Source organism: Grus americana, chromosome 7 (assembly GCF_028858705.1).
Source record: "Grus americana isolate bGruAme1 chromosome 7, bGruAme1.mat, whole genome shotgun sequence".
Classification (NCBI taxonomy): domain Eukaryota; kingdom Metazoa; phylum Chordata; class Aves; order Gruiformes; family Gruidae; genus Grus; species Grus americana.
The window spans coordinates 31,268,993-31,292,730 of record NC_072858.1 but is presented as its reverse complement, the minus strand read 5'-3'; the positions used below and the strand labels follow the sequence as shown (position 1 = coordinate 31,292,730).

The 23,738-nt window shown below is 38.4% G+C and overlaps 1 protein-coding gene across 3 annotated transcripts in view; it reads left to right on the top strand.

The window, feature by feature from the left end:
- Positions 1 to 23,738, top strand: part of BMPR1A (bone morphogenetic protein receptor type 1A) — an 87,977-nt gene that overhangs the window by 49,276 nt on the left and 14,963 nt on the right. For all 3 annotated transcript variants that reach the window (XM_054831689.1, XM_054831688.1, XM_054831690.1), the window contains 2 exons: positions 11,163 to 11,370; positions 22,462 to 22,624. In XM_054831689.1, coding sequence (XP_054687664.1) covers positions 11,304 to 11,370; positions 22,462 to 22,624 — 230 coding nt within the window. In that variant the 5' untranslated portion in view covers positions 11,163 to 11,303. The remainder of the gene's footprint in view (positions 1 to 11,162; positions 11,371 to 22,461; positions 22,625 to 23,738) is intronic.

The following is a 23,738-nucleotide window of genomic DNA, read 5'->3' as shown; positions in this document are numbered from 1 at the left end:
TGCAATTGCTTGAATACTAGTGGGAGAGATACTACTGATAAAACTACTGAACCGTGAATGTAAATATTTTAATCTCATTGAGCTTTTTAGCTGTGCTTCTTGTGTGTATATTTTTGAATTTTGTGTGAAAAAAATTAACAGCATTGCTTTTAGCACTTCAGTGCAGGGAAATAGTGGTCTATAACTGTTGAAGTATAAACATTAACTTTGAACTCTGTCTTTGTCTACTTATTGAAAGATTACTGTGTTTGGATTTAGAAATGTCTTTGAACCTATATTTGATGAAAGTACATTGTTTAAACTTAAGAGGAGTAGTTTGTGTGCATGTGCATGCCATGTTGTTTCTGTAGCTATTTAACCAAGCAGATCTGCAATGCACTTACATTTTAATGCAAACCGAAGTTTTGCATGCAAAACTCTATTTTTGTCTCAGCAAAACTTGCAGAATACTAACAGGGTAAGATAAGCTCAGACACATACATCTAGAGTCCTGGAAATTTTTCCCTGAGCAACAATATTTTCTTACATACTTCACAATTAAAAATTAAGTATTGCAGATGACAGTAGAAACTGAATCATAGAATGGTTTGGGTTGGAGGGGACCTCAAAGATCATCTAGTTCCAACCCCCCTGCTGCAGGCAGGGACACCCTCCACTAGACCACGTTGCCCAAAGCCCCATCCAACCTGGTCTTAAACACTTCCAGGGATGGGGCCTCCACAACCTCTCTGGGCAACCTGTTCCAGTGCCTCGCCACTCTGACAGTAGAGAATTGCTTTCTAACCTCTGATCTAAACCGACCCCCCTTCAGCTTAAACCCATTACCCCTTGTCCTGTCACTACACTCCCTGATAAACAGTCCCTCACCATCTTTCCTGTAGGCTCCCTTCGGGTACTTCAGAATGCAACGTAGAACTTATTTTAGATTATTTGCACTGTGGAAGCACTTTCTTAATATAGCCGTCTAATATCTCCAGTATTTGTGAAATAACTGTGCTTATGTCATGCTTTATACATAAGCATTTACCACTCTGATACTGTTCATCACTCTCTGATACTGAGAATAACCGAATGTTTTGCAGGTTCTATGTAAGATAATGAATGTTCTAATTACAAGATACTTGCTCACCGATGGATTTAAGGGGTTTTTTTCCCTTTTTATCTCCCTTTTTCCTTCCTATTTTTTTTCTTTTTCTGCTTGGGCCTATTGAAGCTTGGTTAACCTAGTTATATTTATCAGGGTTCTCCTTGCAAGCTCTTGGGAGTTACTAGTTGAGAGGGCTTGTGAGGTTACTACCCCCAACCGTCCACCTTGCTCTCTGGCTGGTGGTCAGTGCCTCTGTGGCAGTATCAAGCAAAGCACCAGCTCATCGGCCACAGCTCTTCAGAGCCCGGCATATTAATTTAAACTGCCATTTATTCTGGTTTAGGCTATGCTACACTTGCCACTGACAATACTTGCTCACTTCTTTTGCCCTTGCTGTGGAGGTGGTAACCTCCTCGTGTTTTGTGTCTGGAGCTTGTAACCTCGTAAAAATATCCCAACATGAGTTTCTAGGGTGAGTGTCGAGGCTCACAGATGACAGAAGAGCTGTTAGCTCACTATTCATATAATTCAAAAGAATTATAAGAAAGGTTGAAAGGGCACATTTCAGCAATTTAAAGTTAGAAGGGCGCTATAACTAACACAAGGAGCAAACTTAACCGTTTAATGTGCAAAGTACATATCTGAAATTTTGTTTCTGTAGCAAGAACACTTTAAAGAATAATTTCCCCCTGCCACATCTCTGTTTTAGAGGAGTGTAAAGAGTAGCATCTACTACTTGGTTTATTTTGCCTATCCAGGTATTAAAAGGCCTCTATGATGGAGACCATTCCTTTGAGAATATCTGTGTGTTATTTACAGTGATTTGTGAGAACAGCTAAACTGAGAGTTTCTCCTATCAGCAGCGTAGGGTGCCTCTATGGGCATGGCAAGCAGGTGAGGAAAATGAGGATTAAGGCTTACCTTGCCAAGCAGGGTTTTGGATTAGCAAATCGTGATGATGTTGAACTTGCCAGTCTTGTCTCTGGTGTTTGTATGTACTGAGCAAATACTGTTAAAGAAAGCTTTTCTCTTGCCCATTGCCATGAGGAGTGCTGAATTTGATGATTTAAAAATTATGTGGCTTATTTATGAAGTAACATTTGCAAATGTGTTTTTTATCTTGTTCACAAAATGATGTATGAATTAATTTGGACAGCAGTTATCTTATGGGTAGCAGAACAAAAAAATATGTCCATGTTGACAGTTTTAAATGTTTTGAGGGCAAGCAGTTTGCTTCTTGTGAAATGCTCTTCTGTTGGCCTTTTTTAATACTAGATCACATGTCACTTGCTTTACAAGGGACAGCATAGTGTCTTGGTCAGATACTAGAGGGAAAGGATTTGCAGTTACATAAGTAGGCAGCAGCGATGCTTGCGTTTACTACCAGTTTGGAGGGGGTTTGTATTTTTGGCTGGAGGTTGTGTTGATAAGTAATGCTTTCTGTCTGTTCTCAATTTGAAACTCTGTCTTCCAGGGGTAAATAAAAGACTTTATTAAAAAAAAAAAAAAAAACAAACCACAAAACACTGAAGGGGGAGGTTTAAGGTCTCCTTTCTGTTACTCTTTCCTAGAACTTATTTATTTTCTGCTCTGTTGGGAAAATATATCCTTTAATAACGGAAGTCATACCTGCAATGTGAGTGAGGAGCAAAGGCTCCGTGAACAGAATTATCAAGTTGACTCTTTTGACCTTGGCAATTACTAATCTGTGCATCTATGTATTTCTGAGCCTTGTTAGCCTCCCTTGCTTAGCATTTTATTTATTTTATTGGGTTTTTACAAGACTTGAATAGGAAAAGAGGATTTAAAGAGAAAATCTGAAAAAAACCTAACCCAACCCCATGTTTATTCTTAAGCGGTAGAGGTCTTCTAGAGGGGAGCTGGCTTGCAGAGGGGGAAGACAGTATTCTTATGCTAATCCAGGCTCTGGATAAGGAGCAAAGCAGCCGTGCAAACAATGGAAGTGGAGCCAGAAAGTCTGCTCTGCAGCCTAGCACGCCTTGAAAAGCATGTCAGGCAGGGCGCCTAGGGCTGCTCCGGGGAGGGGCCCGAGCAGAGGGGAGAGCTCTACTCCAGCTTACTTTAGGGAGCTGGCAGCTGGCCATAACACTTGGAAAAATCTTACTACCTAGAAAACAAGAATTAAGGGTGGAAGTGAGGGGAAGGGGGAGAGAAGTAGTTGCAGACTGTTTTTCATGTTTTAAAAAAAAAAAACAAAAAAACGGAACCCCCCTATTGAATTGTCTCAGCTTTGTTGCTGCTATTTTCTTCTTTGTACTAAAACTGAAAATCAAGCGATCTGTTTTTTTAAATAGTAACCACTTTTTCTAAACAGTGTTCTGCGTGAGAGATGCGGATTTTAGCAACGTGCCCCTACTCGGAAGTTAGCTTACACTACCCTCATGTGGGCAAAATGTTCAGATCGGAAAGCGTGCTGGAAGCTGGAGCAGCACGCTGGCCTAAGGACAGCCTTGGGCGGCTTTTGGTTTTCTATTCCTTGCTCCTTCTCTTGTAGGAGACACCCGTGTCAGGGACATCAGGGAAAAAGCATGGGTGTGTATAGCATGCTTTGTTACTGATTAAATTCAATAACCAAAGAAAGACATTCTGTTTTACTTAAGCACCATGAAATGAAAAGTATGCTCTGTAACCACCAAACAAAAACCCACTTTCTGGAGAGCTCTTCATGAGTCCCAGGATTTGCACAATCACCTTCACTTTGGAGACAAAAAGAGGTTGTGAGTTTCTTTTTCTAGATTGGGCAAAGGTTATAGGTGTAACAGAAAGAAGCCAAGACCATTGGGATCTAAGTATAATAAAAGCTTACCCTGTCAGTTTTTTGGTTTGCTTTTTTTTCACATAGATTAATGAACAATTGTCCTTAAATTATGAAAAAAACATACTGTAAGGTTGTGAAAACATTCATTAGTCTTATTTATAGTGCTGAAATGATGTTGCACTTTAGAAACCCATTCTGTGAAAGCATGTTAAAGGCCCTGATTTTAGGGCGCAAATATATATTCAGGATTGAGGCACACCTTTTTCCTTTCCTCAGTCTAGGGATATTGTTTGTGTAAAATAATTGTAATTCAGAGCCAAAATATGTGATACGTCTTGTAGGCAGTATAGTATGACCATAATATTTTCAATAGTGATGCATTAAATTTGTAATAATTCTAGTGATTTTTTTTTTCCTCTTACTGCTTATGTTTAGTGAATGAAAGGCTTTCTTTAAGTAATTTTTTTGGTGAATGACATTTGAAAGGTTTAAGTTACATTCCCAGTTTCAATTTGTTAGATTTAGAGATGGAATGTATTACATGTGGAGACTTTTCTCCTCATTCACATTGCCTGGTATGACAGTAAGGAACTAGCAAAAATGATAAATAGATAATAAAAACATTTAAGAATGATAGCTTCTGGGTAGAATAGCAGAAGTTGATGTAATTTCTGGTGGAAGGAGCATGGGTGTTTGTTTGCCAGTTGTCTTAAGGGCAGAAGCTCTCAGCCAGCTAATTGCCAAAGTGAAGGAGTTGAAAGAGGGGAGATGGGTCAAGATGAATAAAAATTGTGTAGCGAAATCCTATTTGAATATGCTCAAATAAGAGAACGTGTCATGTTTGTAACACACTAGGATTGGTCTGAATACCTGATGGCACTGGGAAAATAATTTTACTGAATTTCATTACTGTTAATTTAATGACAGAAACTTTGTAGCAGTTAGTTAATTGGAATTCCAGAGTAACAGTAAGATGGGCATTCAGGAGTCCAATGAGTGGCGTCCCTAATTACCTAATTGTGCTGGGCATGGTAAAAAGCAGCTAGGCTTTAATTTCTTCATGGTTAACAACTTTGTTTATGAAACAGGACAGATACATCATAATTTAGTAGTTTGGCTTCTAAATTCTGCCATATTGTACACACATTTGATATTTGCAAGCAGTGCAATCTTCCTTTCATAAGAGTTCTGTTAGAGTACCCAAGGTGGATTTTGGTGACTTTTCTTCCAGCTGCTCAAAAATAAGAAGTCCTTTTCTAAGACTGTTGACTTGCTTGTTGCACAAAGGAGTTGTTAGGGGCTCGTGGTTTCTGAATAAACAAACCCACCATTGCAGTATGTGCTTCACAAACACATGGTTAGAAATGTCCTACAAATAGAACTCAGATATATTTTTCATTTCAGTCTTTTGAGAAGTGTGTAATACACACACGTGTGCTTCATTTGACGTTTAAGATTTTCTAGCAGTTTGTAAAGGGAGAAGGAACATTGAAATCATTTACACAATCTTTTTGACTTTTATGCAGTCGCTAATAGTTTTAAATAATTCTAACACATTCTGCAGTTTAATGGAATTATTTTTGGGAGCTTGCACGAATTAGTGCCTAAAGAAATAGGACCTTATTTGAAGTAGCTTTTGTTGATGGCCTTGCAGCCAACTAGCTTGTAATAGCCAGCTGTCTTCTCCATCAACTGTATGATTTCTTCATAGATTTTGCTGGTGGGTTTACCTGCATTTTTAACTTAACATATTTGACAGCACTTAAGCATAATTAGTTTGGCTGTTTCAGTATGATGTTTTTCTACAATTTGTGTAGGCATGCCTTGCAATAGAATAATAGAAACATGTTTAAAAAGTAGACTTGTACAAGTATTTGACAGAATAACACTGTACAGTATCTGAAACGTTTATTTAAACGTTCTTCTTTGTATGGAATTGATTAAATTTGACTATTTGACTTTGCATAAGCTAAAGTTAACTGTAGCTCCTTTTGTATTATGAGTAACACAATGGAGATGTAAGGGCTCTCCTGGATCAGTCTGCTCCCGTCCTGTCACCTGCAGCTACATGAGATGGTGGCCTTTGTAAACTAAAGACCAATTAAGGTTTTGGACTCTCTTTAGTTTGAAAATCTGCCCTAGAACCTTCTAACCAGTGTTTAGGAATTGTCTTCTAATTTCTGATCTAAATAAAATTTAATGGCTGATCCATACCTAGTTGTTGTTGAACCAGTAATTTTCTTCAGGTTGAATAGGTGTCTTTCCTTCTGCTCATTCCTATGTTGCATTTTCAGAGAGTAATCATTTCCGGACCAGCTTTCACTATAGTAATCTTTTTCTTTTCTTTTCATCTCCATTCATAGGACTTTCCTATTCTCCAGATAGTATTATCAGTCCTTCTAGGCATATGTTGAATTTATCAATCATACTGTCTCTGCACTGTTTATGTTTTACCACTTCCCCTGGGAAATTTCTCTAGGAAATCCTAGAGTTGTGTTTTGTCTCTTTCTCCCAGCAACATCACATGGATGTGTCTGATGTTCTGTAATTAGTTAGTGTACTTGAGTCCTTGGATAGTCCATAGCTATCTGCTATGTGTGAACTCCTAGTCTATGTCGAGCAGAAATTCTTCTGAGTTCCCAATATGCATAACTTCCCAGTTTCATGCTGTGGTATTTCATTCCATTTCTGTTCTTCAGTTCTTCATGTAATCCAAATCTTCCTGCATAAAAACAATATTCAGCTAACTTGACAAGTCATGTTTGTCAGCAAGGTTTATCAAAGTTTTACTTTTTGCGCTTAGTTCATTAATGAAAAGGGTAAATATTCTGGAATCCAACTGGTTCAAGAATCAAGGTCCTTGAATGTCATTTGAACTGCACTAGTAATCTCTGTTCTTGAAACTACGTGTTGTCTGCCCTGTAGTGAATTCTTTACTGTTCTTACAATCCCTCTTTTCTTCATCCAAATTAATAATTTTCTTTGTGGTACAGTATCAGATTTTTTTAAGCCCTAATAGAAAAGTTGTTGTTGCATACTGGCTTAGACTGACAGTCCAGTTTATCTCTGGCATTCTGTTCCACCTCGAAGTCGTGTTCAAAACTGTACAATGTGATTGAGGTAATGTGCTTACGGTTACCTAAGTCACTTCTTGCCTCCATTGCACGTAGGAGAAACATTTAATATTTCTTTGGTTTTGCTTTGGCAAATACATTTACTTGGTATTGTGTGTACTGCTGCAAATGTTTTGAAACATCTTGTCTGTTGAAATGGATTTAATGTTTTATTCTTATGAAGTCTGAGATGGAAGTTTCCTTTTTCATGTGTTCCCCTTTTACAATACTGCCTTTGTTGTTACATTCAACACTATCACTCTGTTGAAATTTGGGACAGTGCGGCTCATTTGGTTTGGGGATCATGCTGTTAAAAATATTACAGAGCCACATCTAAAGAACAGTTACCACTGAACTCTCTGCTCTCACAATCATTTTGGACCATATGACAAATCTCTCACACTTTAGCTTCATGTATTCGGAGTCACATGGAGTGTAGGGCTAGACTGTGTTGATAGTGCCATGAATTCACAGCTGAGTTCCAGTTCGGAAAAAACCCCACACAGTGTTAATAACAAAAGCATTTTCTTCAATAAACTATTTTTAGGAAGGATAATAAATTACAAAGACAAATTGAGTGTCATGATTGATGAATAAATTATTCTTTAACAGGTTATAGTTGAATGGCCACAATATAGTTCTTCATGGCTACAATAGGGAAAAAAGAGACATTGAGGACTTTGCAATCAACTGATTGGCTTATGGGTTTGAATTTCTGCAGTGTGGCTCTGTTGGCAGAGTAGCATTCCAGGTGTTAATTGGTGCTTTAACGCATTTGAAGTAGTCATTTAGTTGTGTCATTCTACACTGTTAATATCAGGCATGTTTTGGAGAAATTCCAGCTGTTGCTCACTTTAGATAGCATGCCTTAGCGGGGCTGCCAGTTTTCATTTTAATGGGAATCCGGAAACGGCTCAGAAAAGGTGTCACTGCGGCCTCTTCAGTTTTGTATTCTTTGTTGTGGTTTGGTTTGGTTTTAGTGAAAGCTATTCTCATATGAAGGTCATAACTACGTCATTTTGGGGTGTGGCTTTGGTGGAAGCACTAGAACAGCTAGTCTGGTTTTTAAAAAACTTCTTTAAGCTGTTAAACTATGTAGCTATATTGGAGTGCCAGGTGACTTTAAAAAGGAAATGTTTTCGGTTTCCCTTTCTGTGAAAGAGCAACACAGGCTATTAGAGCACTAATTGTCTTTGTTTAGCTCAGAAACTTACATGAGGAAAAGGAAGAACAGTTCAAAGGATGGGTAAAAACTGTCTGAAATCTCTTCTGATCGTTGTGGCAGGAAAGCTGAATTCTACTGTGGTCGCTGAAAAAACTGCCTCAACCCCATCCTCGTCATGTTTTTGACCCACCTTTGTTGCTTCTGTAGTGTGGGTGGTAGAATAGGACGTATGTCCACACTGCAGTTCACGTAGTTCATATTGGGACATTTTATTGTCAGTCGGTAGTTTTTCATCAGTGGCTGAAGCTCACCTGCCCAATGGTGAAACATTACCTTCAGTGCTCAGCAGTTCTGCTCTGCCCAAGCCTTGCAGCCAGCTGTGGGGCTCTCCTGGCTCGGGGCGAACTTGACGCTGACAGTAACAGCAACAGAAGGATAACTCTGGTATAGTACTAAGGCATCATATCTGCGTTTCAGGGGAAGAGAAGGGAATTGCAGCCCTGATGGGTTTTACTTTCCATTTTTGAGATATTCTTTTAAATGCTGATAGGCATTCTCAAATTAGAGTGATTTTAAAATGGGGAATGATAACAGAACTTGTTCTCAGTGTCATTTTATTACACTTTAATACATATATATCTGTGAAAAGCGAAATATTAATGAAAGAAATATTCAGGTACATAATTCTGGTTCTGAGCAGAGCATGTTACGTTCTTGAATAAGCCTATTCATTTTTGACAGCATTTTTAAAAACTACCTTAGATTGTCTCACGTAATAAAAATCACCATGAAATTGGAAGTGGGTTGCATTAAAATGTTCTCCCCCCCCCCCCAAGTTGTTCTTGATTTTTTTGATAATGTACCGTGTGGTACAGTGGTAAATACACATTGCACGTTAAGTTCCTGTGGCAGTGTGCTCTCTTACCTTATTGAACTGGGGAGCGAGATCACCAATTTTCTGAAAGTTTAAAACACTCCTACTCTTGAAATGTGGAAAAGTGAGAATATGTAGTCCTTACTAAAGCTTGCATGAAGACGACAGACGGAAATGATTTTTAAATATACTTTAAACAGACTATTAGTGGTTTTTTTCCTTTTGATGGACTGCAAAAATAATACTGTAAATAAAGCCTTTGTTGTTTTACTACATGCAAGCTGTTGGCAGTTGTTGTCTTCCACGTGTTTTACTGAGGATTGAAGTTCATTGCAGTTGAAACATGGAATAAAGCAATAATACTTACAGACTTATGTTGCTGGCCTGATGGTTTTATAGCTAGAAGGACGTTCCCTGTCAGCGGTCAGAATCGGTCCTGTTTCTTGTGATTAGGAAGCGCTAAACAGAGTATTTTTGTTCCCGTAGTGCTTTTACCTCTGCCTCACCAGGAAGTTTATTTTGAAGTTAGTAGTGCTTAGGACATCTGCAAAGCGCGTTGTTGCGAGTCCGGCCCGCCGTAACCTGGCAGCAATCGTGGTGAACACTGGGGCCGCTGCAGCGCGGCGTTTGGGGAGCAGCGCCCGCCCGTCCCGCAGCTCACCCCAGCTTCCTCCGGCGCGGAGGCGCTTTGTCGCTTCATTAGGGAGAAGTCAGAGATGTGTGAAAAGTAGGCCAGGGGTCGGGGGTCGAAATTGAAAGTGACGGACACCTCCCGGCTCGGCCGCTAATTTGCCTCCATGTTAAATGCCTCCAAAGCACTAATTAAAATGAAAAGTTCTTGGGTCTCACCGACAGACAGATTGAGTTATTGATGGTGGAAGCGGCCACCAACAGTAATTGCAGCCCATCCCCGAGCAAACACCAGTTTTGGCATTCATGAGCAGCGCCAGGCTGACAGGGGTCGGGGGGTCAAGCCCACCGAAACAAGAGGCCGAGGAAAGGCAAAATCACTCCTCTGTTCGGCTTTGTGCAACGTCGCTTTTGTTGCGATTAACTATTTAGGTGTTTGAGCTGCTTTTTAGTCCTTTGAAGCCCAATTACGCTTCCCTTGTGAATCGCTGGAGAAGGTTCGTTGAGCAGAACGTGACCACAACCACTGTAGTCTGGAAAAGTAACTTCTTATTCAATTTGGCTGTCTTAGCTATGTGTTCATCCACTGGATGCGTAGAATTATATTTTACGTCTGGAGCAAATGGCGTGTGCATATAGTAGCATTATTTTTCAGGAGGGATTAACTTGCACAAAACTTGGCAATCCGGATGGATATCAGGATTTTGAGTTGGGGTTAACAGATTAATAATAAATGTTCATTGGTATTATGAACTGAGCTAACTTTCTTTTCTCCAGAAAACGTTATATAGCGCAGTACTCTACAGGAAGAGGGACTGGAATATAGTTGATGCTAAGTGAGAAATTAATTTCTTCATTCAAATATTAAATGAGATTGTGTTGTGTTCTCTTGGGGATTTTTAAAGACATAGTACTAATCTAGAAAAGACAAAGCTAACATTGTAAGTTAGTTAGTTAACTAAATTAACTATTTTAATACAAATTTAGCTTTCATCCAGCAGAGAGGCTGGGGTTTTGTTGCAATAAAGCTTCTCTGCCAGCATTTTTCCACTGGTGGCTCAATGTGGTGTTGCTTTTTCCCCCACGATAAATATTATGGGAAGTCACCATTGAGTTTCATTTTTAAGAAAAATAATAAGTATAAATTTTAATTTCTGTAAAGAAAATATTTTTCAGATTTACATGTTAATCTTGAATATTATCTGTGATAGCTGTATGTGAGTCTAAAATATATGGCTGTGACTAGTGAGTTAATATATCTACTATTTTCGATAGGAATGTAAAAATATTCCTTTGGGTTGTTACCAAAAATGTGTATTTCAGAAGAACCCTGCTGTTCAGTTGGATAGTAAATACTCCTAATGTTTTCAGTTATTAAACTTAATAAACATATGCATTTTTAATTATTTTTGCAGCCATGTGGTTATGATCATTGTGATAAAAAATATTGAGGGTTTTTCTTGTTTCAGAAATGCAAGGAGTTTCTTAACACTTTCTTTTACTATATCTTTCAGGAAACGAAGTTGGAAAAGTTACAAAAGCATCTTTGCAGTCAAGCACCAAATCTTGTATTAGGCTTCACCGAACAGACTAAGCTTAGCAGTTGTCAAGCAGAAGGGCAAGTTGCCTTGCACAGGAAGTATTAAAAGTGAACAATGACTCGATCGAGGGTTTATGAGCGATTGCTTGGAGCCTACCTGCTTATAACTCTCCATGTTCAAGGTAAATATGTACTAGTTGATATAAGTTTATATTTTTCATCTGTAACTGAGACGCTGTATTCCAGTGGTTGGCATAGGGTTTTGGTGTTTTGGTTGGGTTTTTTTGTTTGTTTGTTTGGGGTTTGGTGGGGTTTTTTTTGTTTGTTGTTCTTTTGCAGGCAGGTGGCTTATCTGCCTGACATGGACACTTCCCTAAAAAGAAGGACATTATAGTGTTCATATGTTGTTGTAGTATGTATTATAGATGAGGTCTGTTTTACCAAATGCATAAATAGAGGCAATACCAGAAATGCCTAGTACACTATGGAGCAAGTTATATCAGCAGCAGAATTTCAGATCAGCTCAGATCATTTTTGATCCCTTTAAACTTGACCCACTGAAGAAACGCAGTGTGCAGTTTCCCAAGCCTTCTGATGCTCCCAGCAGCCAAGAGATAGTGTGGCGTAACTAATCTAAATGAACTGTTATGCCTACTCGATGGGCTGAGGTGAGGCTATGGGATGTTCACAATAGCCTGGGTTTCAGTTAGTGAAAATACTCATTTGTATGTCTGTTGTCTTTCCAGCCACCAGTTATCAAAAACTTCTGGAAATCCAGTTATCATTAGGACTTTTAACTCTTCTGTCAAATTGGGTTGAATTAAAAAGTATTGGGAACCAGCCAATGTAACTGTCTTGTGCTCTATCAGGAATTGAAGCTTAAGTATAAAGATTATAACTAGTTTGTGGGAGAATCCATTTTATTATTTTCTTACTCCTTATTAGCAGCTGTACCTGGCAAATCTCATTCTGTAATTGCTTGTAGTTCAGAGAAGTGTCAGAGTAGCAGAATGGTATCTGAGCTGTTAGTGGTATAGCATATCACGTTTGGGGCATGAACAGTAGTGCTCTGCATGTGCATCCATAGTTGGTCTCTGGGTAAGATTTCTTGTTCTCCCAGCTGTGCTCCTCTCACATGTTTGAGTTGAGTATATAGAGCTTTCCATATGTTTCCAGGGAAATAGAGAAGACTAATTTAATACTGCCATTTTAATACTTGAATATAAAAGGGTTTATATTCTCTTTCCATACTTATGTCAATTATTGCTTAGTGGTTGATTTTATTTTGAGATATTCTTTGACCTATTTACTTTAATGGGTTCACTCAATTGTTATTCTTTAAATGGAGAGAGGAGGAAGCCTGGTAAGTACCGAAATGACAATCTTTATGTTCTGTTTCTGGTGTGTACCTGCAGTATTAGATTAAAGGATTTAACGGAGCTGTCTCTATCAGGACTATGTTTGATACATAGCTTGACAACTGATTTTAAGAGTAGACTTAACCTGGGTGGGAGGAAGCAGTTAGGCAGAGCACAAGACTGTACCCTTAAACATAACCTTTATTAAGCAGCAAATATAAATGACACTGAAGATAATTTACGTGGAATTGACCAGGAATGAGCTGTCAACTACACTAAGACCCGAATTAAATGAATAGTGCCTCACTGCAAGGAGGATCATCTTTAAGCTCTTTCGAGTACCATCCCACGCACACATTCACAGCTAAGCTTTTATGGAACAGAAATCCTCTCTCTGGATCTGTGCAGAATTGCAGTTTGTTAAAGATACTTAAAACCGCCATTCTTCCTTTTGAGTTTCCTTCGGGGTTCAGTCCAGGTGGCTACCATGAATACACTGAAGGCTTCTGTATCATTGAGTACAGCCTACAGAATTGTAAACACTTCCTTCCAAAACTGGACGAGTGTTCCTGTATAATTGCCAAGTTATTTGAGCACTTTCATCTTTTTAGCCTGCAGGGGCTCAGAATACTATCTCCTAACTTCTAGGTATGCACTTTAAGCGCTGATGTTTGGCTTGATTCACTCTATGCATGTGTGTATGCGTGCACACATGTATTTCAGGAGTGGGGAAGAGCACGGGTCTTGGTTTGAAGCTTTGCTATTGCAGCAAACATTTCAAGGTTGAAAGCAACGAAACGAACATAAATCCAGGATTCTTCCATCTTTGTTACAGTAGTTAAGTTGGGAGAGTAATATTCTCAAGACCAGCCCCTCTTCCTGTTGTGGACATAGAATTTTTAATTGGCAAGAAATGGCTCAATCTATTTAGACAGAAATAGCTTAGTTCGGGTATAGTTTAAATTTATAGTACAGATTTACAAATATTTACAGGTAGCTCTAAGGTGTTTAGATTGCTAATGGGCAGAAATCACAATAAAGGAAATATTTGTGAGAAATTAGGAAAGAAATTTTCACTGTGTGTGGTGGGTTGACCCTGGCTGGAGGCCAGGTGCCTACCCGAACCACTCTATCACTCCCCCTCCTTCAGGGGACAAAAGGTACAACGAAATGCTTGTGGGTTGAGATAAGGACAGGGAGAGATCACTCACCAATTATCATCATGGGCGAAACAGACTGAACTTAGAGAGGGAATTCATCTAATTTATTACCAAGCAAAACAGAGTAGAGCAATGAGAAATAAAATCGAATCTTAAAACACCTCCCCCCACCCCTCCCATCTTCGTGGGCTTAACTTCACTCCCAGTTTCAACCTACTCCCCGCTCAGTGACACAGGGGGACAGGGAATGGGGGTTACGATCAGTTGGTCACATGTTGTTTCTGCTGCTCCTTCCCCCTCAGGGGAGGACTCCTCTCATTCTTCCCCTGCTCCAGGATGGGGTCCCTCTCACGGGAGACAGTCCTTCACAAACTTCTCCAGTGTGAGTCCTTCCCACGGGCTACAGTCCCATGAACTGCTCCAGCATGGGTCTCTCCCACAGGGTGCAGACCTTCAGGAACAGACTTCTCCAGCATGGGTCCCCCACGGGGTCACAAGTCCTGCCAGCAAACATGCTCCAGCGTGGGCTTCTCTCTCCACAGGGCCACAGGTCCTGCCAGGAACTTGCTCCAGCGCAGGTCCCCCACGGGGTCACAGCCTCCTTCGGGTGTTTCCACCTGCTGTGGTGTGGGGTCCTCCATGGGCTACAGGTGGAATCTCTACACCCCCTCATCCTTCCTCCATGGGCTTGGTGTTTGCAGAGTTTCTTACATCTGCTCACTCCTCTCTCTGGCTGCAAAAGCTCCCTCAAAGTTGTTTTTTCCCTTCTTAAATATGTTATCACAGAGGCACTGATTGGCTTGGCCTTGGCCAGTGGCGGGTCCATCTTGGAGCCGGCTGGCATTGGCTCTGTTGGACACAAGGGAAGCTTCTAGCAGCTTCTCACAGAAGCCACCCCTGCTACCCCCCCTGCTACCGAAACCTTGCCACACAAACCCATTACACTGTGGATGTGGTCAAGCATTAGGACAGGCTGCCTGGAGAGGTTGTGCAATATCTGTCCTTGGAGATAGTCAAAACTTAACCAGAACGGCTCTGAACAACCTGATCTAACTTAGAAGTTGGTCCTGCTTTGACCAGGTGATGGTATCAGCTGACTTCTAGAGGTCTCTTCTACTGTAAAATACTCTCAGACATTGCATTTTGTAGTGGAGCTTGTTCTGCTGGTATTCAAATGATTTTGCTGCTTCTTGCAGAAGATACCAGCTTCTTCCCTTGAACAGGTTAGGAGTGATATGCTTTGTTCTTTTTACGAAGTCATGGTTACCCCTTTGCATTAGTCAATATTCAGCATTTTACTCAAAGCCAATAGCAGCTGAAAGAATATTTTTTTTCTCTAGATACAAATAGAAATAATCAGACAAATACACAGGTTTTAGAGTGACTTAAATTACATTAACTCCTTCCCTGATCACACATATTAATAATGCTTCAATAAATAGCTTCTAATAAATAATACAGTTCAATTAAGTTTAAAGACCCTGTAAATTTTTTATTTTTGTCTTCTAAAGAAGACATTGTCTTGTCTAAGAATATTTCTGACTTTCAAATCAATACTGGGTGAGTTCTGAAAGGCATGGGAAAGTTGAGCTTGCTGAAATGTTGTTGGTTCTTTGATGCAAGTTGCCTAAGGGCTTGTCTTCAAACATGAGAAATATGCTTGGTTTCTAGAGGTGGTGAGTAGAAAAACAGTCAAGTCTCTCTGCTTGTCCCTAGATTCATGGAGGAGTTGTGCTTGGGGAGGAGGAAAGAATAAAGTTGATAGTCATCAGGTATTTGAAATGTTTAGAGGAAATAGGAGATCTAAATCGAAAAGTGTAGTAAGTGGAAATGGAAAGTGGAAATAATAGTTTCAACAAGGAAAATATGATGCATTTTTGTAACATCCTGCCTATAAAGGAACCAAAAGATGTGGAGAAGACATATTATGAGGAATGGAAGAGAATTTGTGTGATTTACAGAAAGAGGAAGGGAAAGCAGAGAAAGTAGAAACACCCAGCATGTGTACTTTCAATGTCTAGCACCCAACTTAATGGCTTGCTCCCTCATTTGTTTTGGAGGCTTCTGCAAAATGGTAGAAATTTCAGGGCTTACTGAGACCTGAGAGAATGGTAATAGCAAGTGTGTCAGTATACATGCATGTGTATATAAAGACCAGATTCCTTAATAGGTAACTTTAAAAAGCAGGTGGCTGCATGTGTTGATTAATGTGAAAATATTCTTACAACAACAGCAGAAAACGAGGCAATTCCATGAAATTATTGGTGAACAGCTGTTGTTTCTGAGGTCGGTACTACGGAGCAGGGGGACACAATGGTGACCCTTTGGATTGTATCTTCTTTATAACTCATGGGACTTTTTCACTTATGTTGAGAAATGATCAAAAATAAGCCTGGGTAGCAGATGGCTAGATTTAATAGCAACCTTTTCAAGAAAAACGTTTTTGTGTTTCCTTTGTCACTGTGGACCCGTGACTTGCCCTGCATCTTGATCCACCTACTTTTGCTCATCTAAGGCAAGAGTTTATCAGCTCCAATTGCAGTTGAGGACTGTGGTAAATATGCTTTTGGCTTCCCACTAGGGCAAGCTTTTAGTTCAGACAACCGCTTTTACTTCTGAGTAGAGTTCTTTCTTTGCTTTTATAATGCATTGATGAGCATAACTAATCAATATACTTAATGGAGTAGTTAAAGAACTTAATGTGTACTTAAACACGTTCTCCTAAATTTTGTACTTCATTACTGTCAGTTTATTATATGATGTAATGTTAGATATGTGGTTTGTCACAACTTTGCATTCTTTAGAGACACCACAGAAGATCGGTATTTTACTTTGTAAATTAGTTGACTAAAAATGTGTTAATAGCATCCAATATATATGAAAAAATGTTTATTGAAAGTTAAACTTTAAAATAATTAGCATTAATATTAAATATTAAAAAGGACTTATTAAAATTGGCATTGTCCCTTAGTGAACTGAAAAAAATCTGTTGAGATTTGATTTCACCATCATACTTACTTTTATTCAAAGATTTGATATAGAAAAAGATACTAATTTTTTTACTTTTATGCACTTTCTGAATTTCAGGTGAAATACTGAATTTAAGCATAAACAAATCTGAAATAAAATATTCTAAAATCTGCAGAAGGAACTTTGAGTTGTCAGAAGCTGATCTATTGCTTGAGGTGTAGTTCTGTTTACCAGTGATTTCCCCTTTTAATGGCTGCATGGGTCTTTAAAATATGGGCAGCAAACATGTATTGTGAAATACTGATCTGATTAAAGTTAATGTATTGTTAAATGTATTGTTACTGTATTGTTAAAAGGTTATATATTACTATAATTTCACATTTAGTTTTAAGTAACTTCAGTCTTTATAAGTCCATTTAATTTAAATTAGAATGCAGTGTACTTTAAGTGAAATACCCATAAAATTTTCTTGTCTCTGGCTTTTGTATTGAATACATAAGAACAGAGAGTAGTCATCTTCAGAAGTGATTTTGGGCGGCAAGGAAAGTGGGAGCAGAGGCTGGGGATTGGTGGCTGGGAAGATAAGGGGGGCAGGGGCTGCCTGTCTGTGTTGAGCGCTGGTGTAGCTCCTGGGAGAGCTGGAGGGTGGTAGAGATTTTAAACGAGTAGTCTGGGAACATGCTGTGATTTTTAGGAACCAGTTCTGCTAGATGGAGCTACCTCTAACATGCCTGGTCTTTGGAGATCACAGCCTTGATATATAAAAAAGCACTATAGGGAGAATTATGGTTAAAATGCCAGACACGGAGCTCATAGAATCATTTAAGATCTTTTCTTTGCATTCATAAAAAGGTTTTTTTCTGACTTTGTAAATTATTTTGTGTTTTAAGAAAAAGTACTAGTATTTTCCTCAAGCCGTAACAGTTGTACTGAGGTTTAAATCACATAGCAGTACATGTTAAATCATTATAAAAGCTTGTGACAGGCAGAAAGGTGAAATGTCCTTGTTGGAGTAGATGATTTTGCAGTATCTGCATCCTAAAGCAAGAAAAAGTAATTTAAAACTACTGCATAAAAATTTCAAGGTACATCTTTTTCATAAGGAAGGTGTATCTAACGTAAAGAGCTTTGATACAACTTTGATCTTGTATGAAGAGAGCCCAGTGTGGGCGATCCCTGAGCATCAGCTAGCCCCAGCAAACAGCTTTAGCTCCAGCAGAAAGGCAGGTGGTGGTGGTCTTCTGACAAAGATTCTTTTTATTGAAATATTGAATTTATTGGGTTTACAAGCTTGGATCAGAATAGCTACAAAGAAATGCTGAGAGTACTGTAGTGCTGCTAGGATAAATTCCTTTTAAGGATAATATACTCTGGAATAAAAATGTTTTTATGTGGAACAACTATATTATGAATTCAGAAAGCTATTGAACAACTTGAATGCTGTAGGCTACTAGTTCTAGCATTGCAACTTTATTTGGGGAGCTAGAGGGGATACAGATAAATAAGAAATTCTAGGCATAATTTGGCTTTTGTACTTGTCTTCTTTCACTTACTGCTCTTTGTCTCTGCATTTCTTAATAGAGCTGTTTTTTTACGGGTCACACAAATCTTTTCTTAGATCAGAAGACTTAATGAAATTATGTATGTCTCCTGGCATTGAGTTGCAGCCAAGTTAGCTCAGTTTTCAGTGGTTAATAACACTTCACTGCCACGCACAGTACCTTTTAAAGATTATCCATATTAATATTAGTATTTGAAGCCATGCTTTGAAGTAGACTTACATTTCTAACCTAGTGGGATTTTTACTATACTGCGCTGCTTTAAAATACATTTTATAGTCTAACTTATTTTCTGTGATGGGAAGAAGTAGTTCTTTGAATAATTTCTATTTTTGATCAAGGGCTGGATATGATACCTTGGCAGGTATTATTCCTTTTTATTAAAAAAAGTTTAATTTTAAACATAAAGCCATTTAAATACCTTCTTATCTGTAGCAGTTCACGCTTCTAGAAATTTAAAATTAATACAGTATGTGTGAGATGATGTTGTGATAGAGCAGAGCAAATGACAAACTGGGAACTTGAAGTCCCATCAGCTTATTTCTCTTTATTGTCTTATGCTGTGGTTACGTGAGAAGAGGAGAATGTTCCAGCTCACTATCACTCTGATATTTCATTGAATGTTGTAAGTTTTTGAAATGTGGTAAAATATACATTATGGAGCAGTTTGTATGCTTAAAGGTATATGATAGTATCATTCTCAAGGCTGGACAAACAGGCTGAAACTGGTCCAGGATCTTGAACAAGTCCTCCAGTGCGTGACAGTTCATTTGCTGCTAATGTTTATTTTGCCTCACCAGCCCTGTTCAGTTTACAGGTAGAGCGTAGGAAATGATGGAGAAAGAAGCTTTGCTGTGCCTGAAATTTCTAGGTACCGTACTTCGGTGCAAACCTTTTTCTTTTGAAGCTGTGTATATTAATGCATAGCACTTAGCCCTTTGAAGGTTATGTAAGGTCTGTGTATGTGTGTTTCTTAGCTGCACCACAGAGCTGACAACTGCATGTGTCATGGAGGAGAAGCCATTAATTACATCATCAAGTAGTGTAGTGTCACAAGATCCCTAAAACGTGATCCTCCCTTTCTCAGTCCTGCTCCCAGAAGGAAGATAAAGCAGTGTGAATGTTTGAAAGGTGGAGCTCTGAGGGTGTGGGATGATGAGAGCACTGATGCAAGAAGATCAGGTGGTTCCTAAAGCAAGATGTCATTTAGGCATATCCTTCATTCACTCTTGTTCATTTACCCAGTGTCTAGTAACTAGGAAAACCAGCAATGAAACATCCTGTGACCGCATTTGGATCTTGATCTGCCCTCTTAACATCTCAGGTGAATGGAAGCCGTTCCCCATACCTAGCATCTTTCAGCTAGACACTAATCTTTCTTGAAATGCTGAGGATTAATTGTACTGCAGTAAAGGATACAGTTTGGGATAATACCAAGATGGGGGCTATTAAAAACTTTCTTCTGAAGTGACCCTAAACAGTCTCAATATTTTCCTTTTTCTTCCTTCCCTGGAATTAGACTCCTGTTTAATAAGAGTTCTCTTTACAGTCTTAGAAAGTAAAAATGCAAGAGTAAGGCAGTTCGTTGGTTGGGGGGTTTTTTTTTGGGGGGGAGGGGGGCAGCAGGGATTGTTGGTTGGGTTTTTTTTCTTTCTTCCCCCTCGCGCCTCCCCACCCCCTTCTTTGTGCAATTCACAAAGTTTACCTTTAAGATGAAAGAAAGCTACCATGGAGTATTGTTTCTCTTTCACATTACAAAGATAGTGAACTTGTAGTCTGTTTTTGCTTTGAATAAAAATCTTTGCCTATATAAACTGTACAAAAGACAAAGATGCTGGTTCTTGAAAATTACAGTTTTCTATTTTGGATTTTATTTGGTATGTGTTCTTCATAAATCTCGTTATACAATCCATCATAATAAGAGGAAAAATGTATTTCATCTCAGTTTTAGTATAAAAGGTCAATATGCCTGTAGTCATGCTTCGATGTTAGTTTACAAAGAAAAAATACTGCTTTAAAAGATTCTAGATTTGCATAAAGATTTTGTTCTTTCTCTTCTGAGCTAGGAGAAGCTATGCTTTAAGGGTTCCTTGATTTCTCTTACAATGAATTGAAAAAATGCTGCATTCAGTGCTCAGGGTAGGAAGATGGATGAGTGACTGAGACACATAGATCATAAAGTATTCAGACTTTTTAACATGTGGAATATCTTGGAAGATAAAGGAGTTTTTATAACCTTAATTAGGAAAGATACCTTAGTAGTTCAACAAAATTAGAAGGAAAGAAAATATTTGTACATATGCAGTAGCTTTTCCTTTAAATATTAAGTAGAATTACCTGTTCTCTGAGCAGGTAAGGATCTCTTAAATGTGAATACAGAATGTTGTGTAACATCTGTAGCACATTATTAAAATGAGCTTTCAGTTTATGCTGGGAAGAAATCTGTAGAAAGAGAGAGGACAGATGGAGGAGCTGCTATTTCATACATGCAGAATTCCTTTTGGTTAAATCGGAAATACCTATTGCACAGGTAAGCTCTGTATTATTCTAGTGCTGGACCTTCTTTCTTAAGTCTGTACATATCGGGAATATTTAACGCAGGTATTACTGAAGTACTGTTTGAAAACTACATTTCAAATAAAATGTGGCAAAGTGATTTGAGGGGTTTTGTAAATGGTGCTGTACTTAGGATATACTCTTAATTGTATCTGCACAGTTTCATTACTTGCAGGGAGATTGCAAAATGGGGACAATGGACTGGGTGTGCTTAATTAAATAAGGAAATATGCAAGTATGTTTTTTACAGAACAAGATCAAATTTCACAAATACTTAATCACACATTTGGCTGAATGATGTAGTGGATGTTACAATAGAGTGATACAGAGGGTGGTATCTGCACAGGGTTTTAATCAAATTTTTCTGCACATCTTTCAAGGAAGGTACAACATGAGAGTAAGGTTCTTGATGGCTACAGCTAGTGTTCAGTGGGTTTGACAGGAAGCCACAAGAATCCGTTAAAAGAGACCATGAGTTTCCTGGTCAAAATATTTTTCTTTTTTTTTTTTATTCTCAGATAAATTGAAATTTTTATTGTGAGTAAAATCTTTTTGAGAGGTACTGAGGTACCTCCACTTTCTTCATTATAACTGAATTTGTAAAAGCTTCTGTTGGTCCTAACTGGCTGTTCTCTTATCTTGTACACTGAGCCTCCCACAGAGTATTGCTGTAAATTGTGTCAGTGAAGGTGGTAGTCTGTTCACAACTCTTGTAGCCTTATTGGTTCACACCTTGGGGACTGAGAGCCCAGAATACTGTTAAGAGATGGACAGAAAGAAATTTTCTGTTGATAGAATTACGCGTGATAAAGCTGGAGGAGATGGATGATGTTCTCATCTCATATAGTACTCACAAAGCTTATTCCAAATGAGGCAGATGATGTTCCTAATTTTTTTTTTCTGGATGTTCTTTGCTAAGAAGAAAACAGATGGATTTTCTCTTCTGAATGCCTACATTTGCAAATGCACTTTAATAATATGAACTAGAACAAATGATGCCCAACTCTCCTGCTGTTGAGAAATTGAGGGCTACTTGGAACGTAATTTAGCCCTATTTTTATTCTCTGAAAGCTCATTTGTGTGGATATTCGTGTCATTTACTGAAATTTAATTTGCAAACAAGATTTACTTTAGCTCTGTTTTGAAGTACTAATGCATACAGAGATCAAAAAACCCAAGAGATTTTGGAGTTATTACTGTTCTCCTATGAGACTGTGAATCCAAAAAAAAATTACTTTAGTTCAGAAAATTAGAAAATTGCATATTAAGTACGTTCAGTCATGCATAAAATTATACTGTTGTGGTTATCAAGCGGTCAGCATTTTCGTTTTCTAAACACATGAATGAGAGAGGCTTTCTTCAGAAAATTCTTACTAGTTACATCACTACTTTTCTGCCCCACCTCAGAAAGGGAAAATATCCTCTTTCTGTTTATATTTGTTATGGTTGGAAGATCTGCTGTTAAGATATAAAATATTTGAGCTAGGTATTTCTAGAATAAAATGATTAACTGAAATTTCTGCCATAATGCTGGGTGAGGAGATTCTTATGTTCTTGTATAATTTCATTATTTGTTACTATAATTATTCTATTGTCATGTTTTGCCTGTAAAGCTCTTCAACAGTTATCAGAGAGATTCTTTGGAGTTTTTACTTTTTTCAAATGTCCAGGTCAAAATCTAAACAGCATGCCTCATGGCACAGGAATGAAGACAAATCCTGACCAAAAGAAACAAGCAAATGGAGTAACACTCGCTCCAGAAGACACCTTACCTTTTCTTAAGTGCTACTGCTCAGGACATTGTCCAGATGATGCTATTAATAACACATGCATGTAAGTATTGCATACGGGATAGAAGAGGCTCTTTGAAGAGGCTCATTTTTGCTTATGAGAGCAAACTATCTCTGGGGTACTGACTGAGGTTCTGTCGGGTGATTTGACCATAATTGATTAGAAACTCACTGGTTCTGTGGAGAGCTGAGCACTAAAACCCACGGTCATCTGTACATAAGCAATACTGCTTTCACCATACCTTAGAACCATTTGCAACTGGTCATTTTGCCCCCAGCAACTGCTTTGAAGGACTGAAGTTTAAGTAACCTGTAGCATTTTATAACCGAGTGAGTATTAAAGGACCCAAATCTAAACCTTCTGATATGACCACCTGCTTGCTTAGCTAGTAGTCAAAAGGTAATGGTACCAACATAGCCATTTACTGAGAAAAATTCTTGTTGCATGTTCATTAGTTATAGAACATGAGGGAAAGGTGGGGCGGGGGGGAAACCAAAAGCCTCTGAACATACAGAGACAGGAGGGTGGTTTTAACTTTGATAGGTGTAAGAATCCTAACAGACACATGCACTGATTATGTCCTTGCTTATGATGTTTTTTTTCATGTCATGAAATGTCCTTGTTTTTCCTTTTTTCTCTTCATTTGCAGTTCCATGTTTAAGATCCTTCTGTTTTCTTCCTTAAGAATTAATACAAAGATATATAATAGAAAATATTATTTGCTATTGCAATTTGAGTCTTCACTTTAACACATAATATTAAACCTCTCTAAAGCTGTCACTGGGCAGATAGTCAGTTTTTGTGGAACCCAAGGAGGTGGAATAAACACTACTATCTTTTAAAATGTAAACACAGGTAGTATTTTACAAACAGTTTTGTACCTAGAAAATGTTCGGTTACAGTGCAGTATTTCGGCTTTCAATTTCTTCAGTATTTATTTTTTGCTTTTTATTGCCCTCTAGTGTATGCAATCGGTATAGGCCTCACTAATTTTTTGCTTCTGAACTAATGGCTGTATAGATCATTATTCTGATAATAAAGCTGTTAGAGAGTTAATAACACTTATGCAGTGTTCATGTGCAGGGTATTTTATGGCATTATACTTCCCAAATCTGCATTTCTTTACATTCATTTAAATAAAAATTTTTTGGCCAAC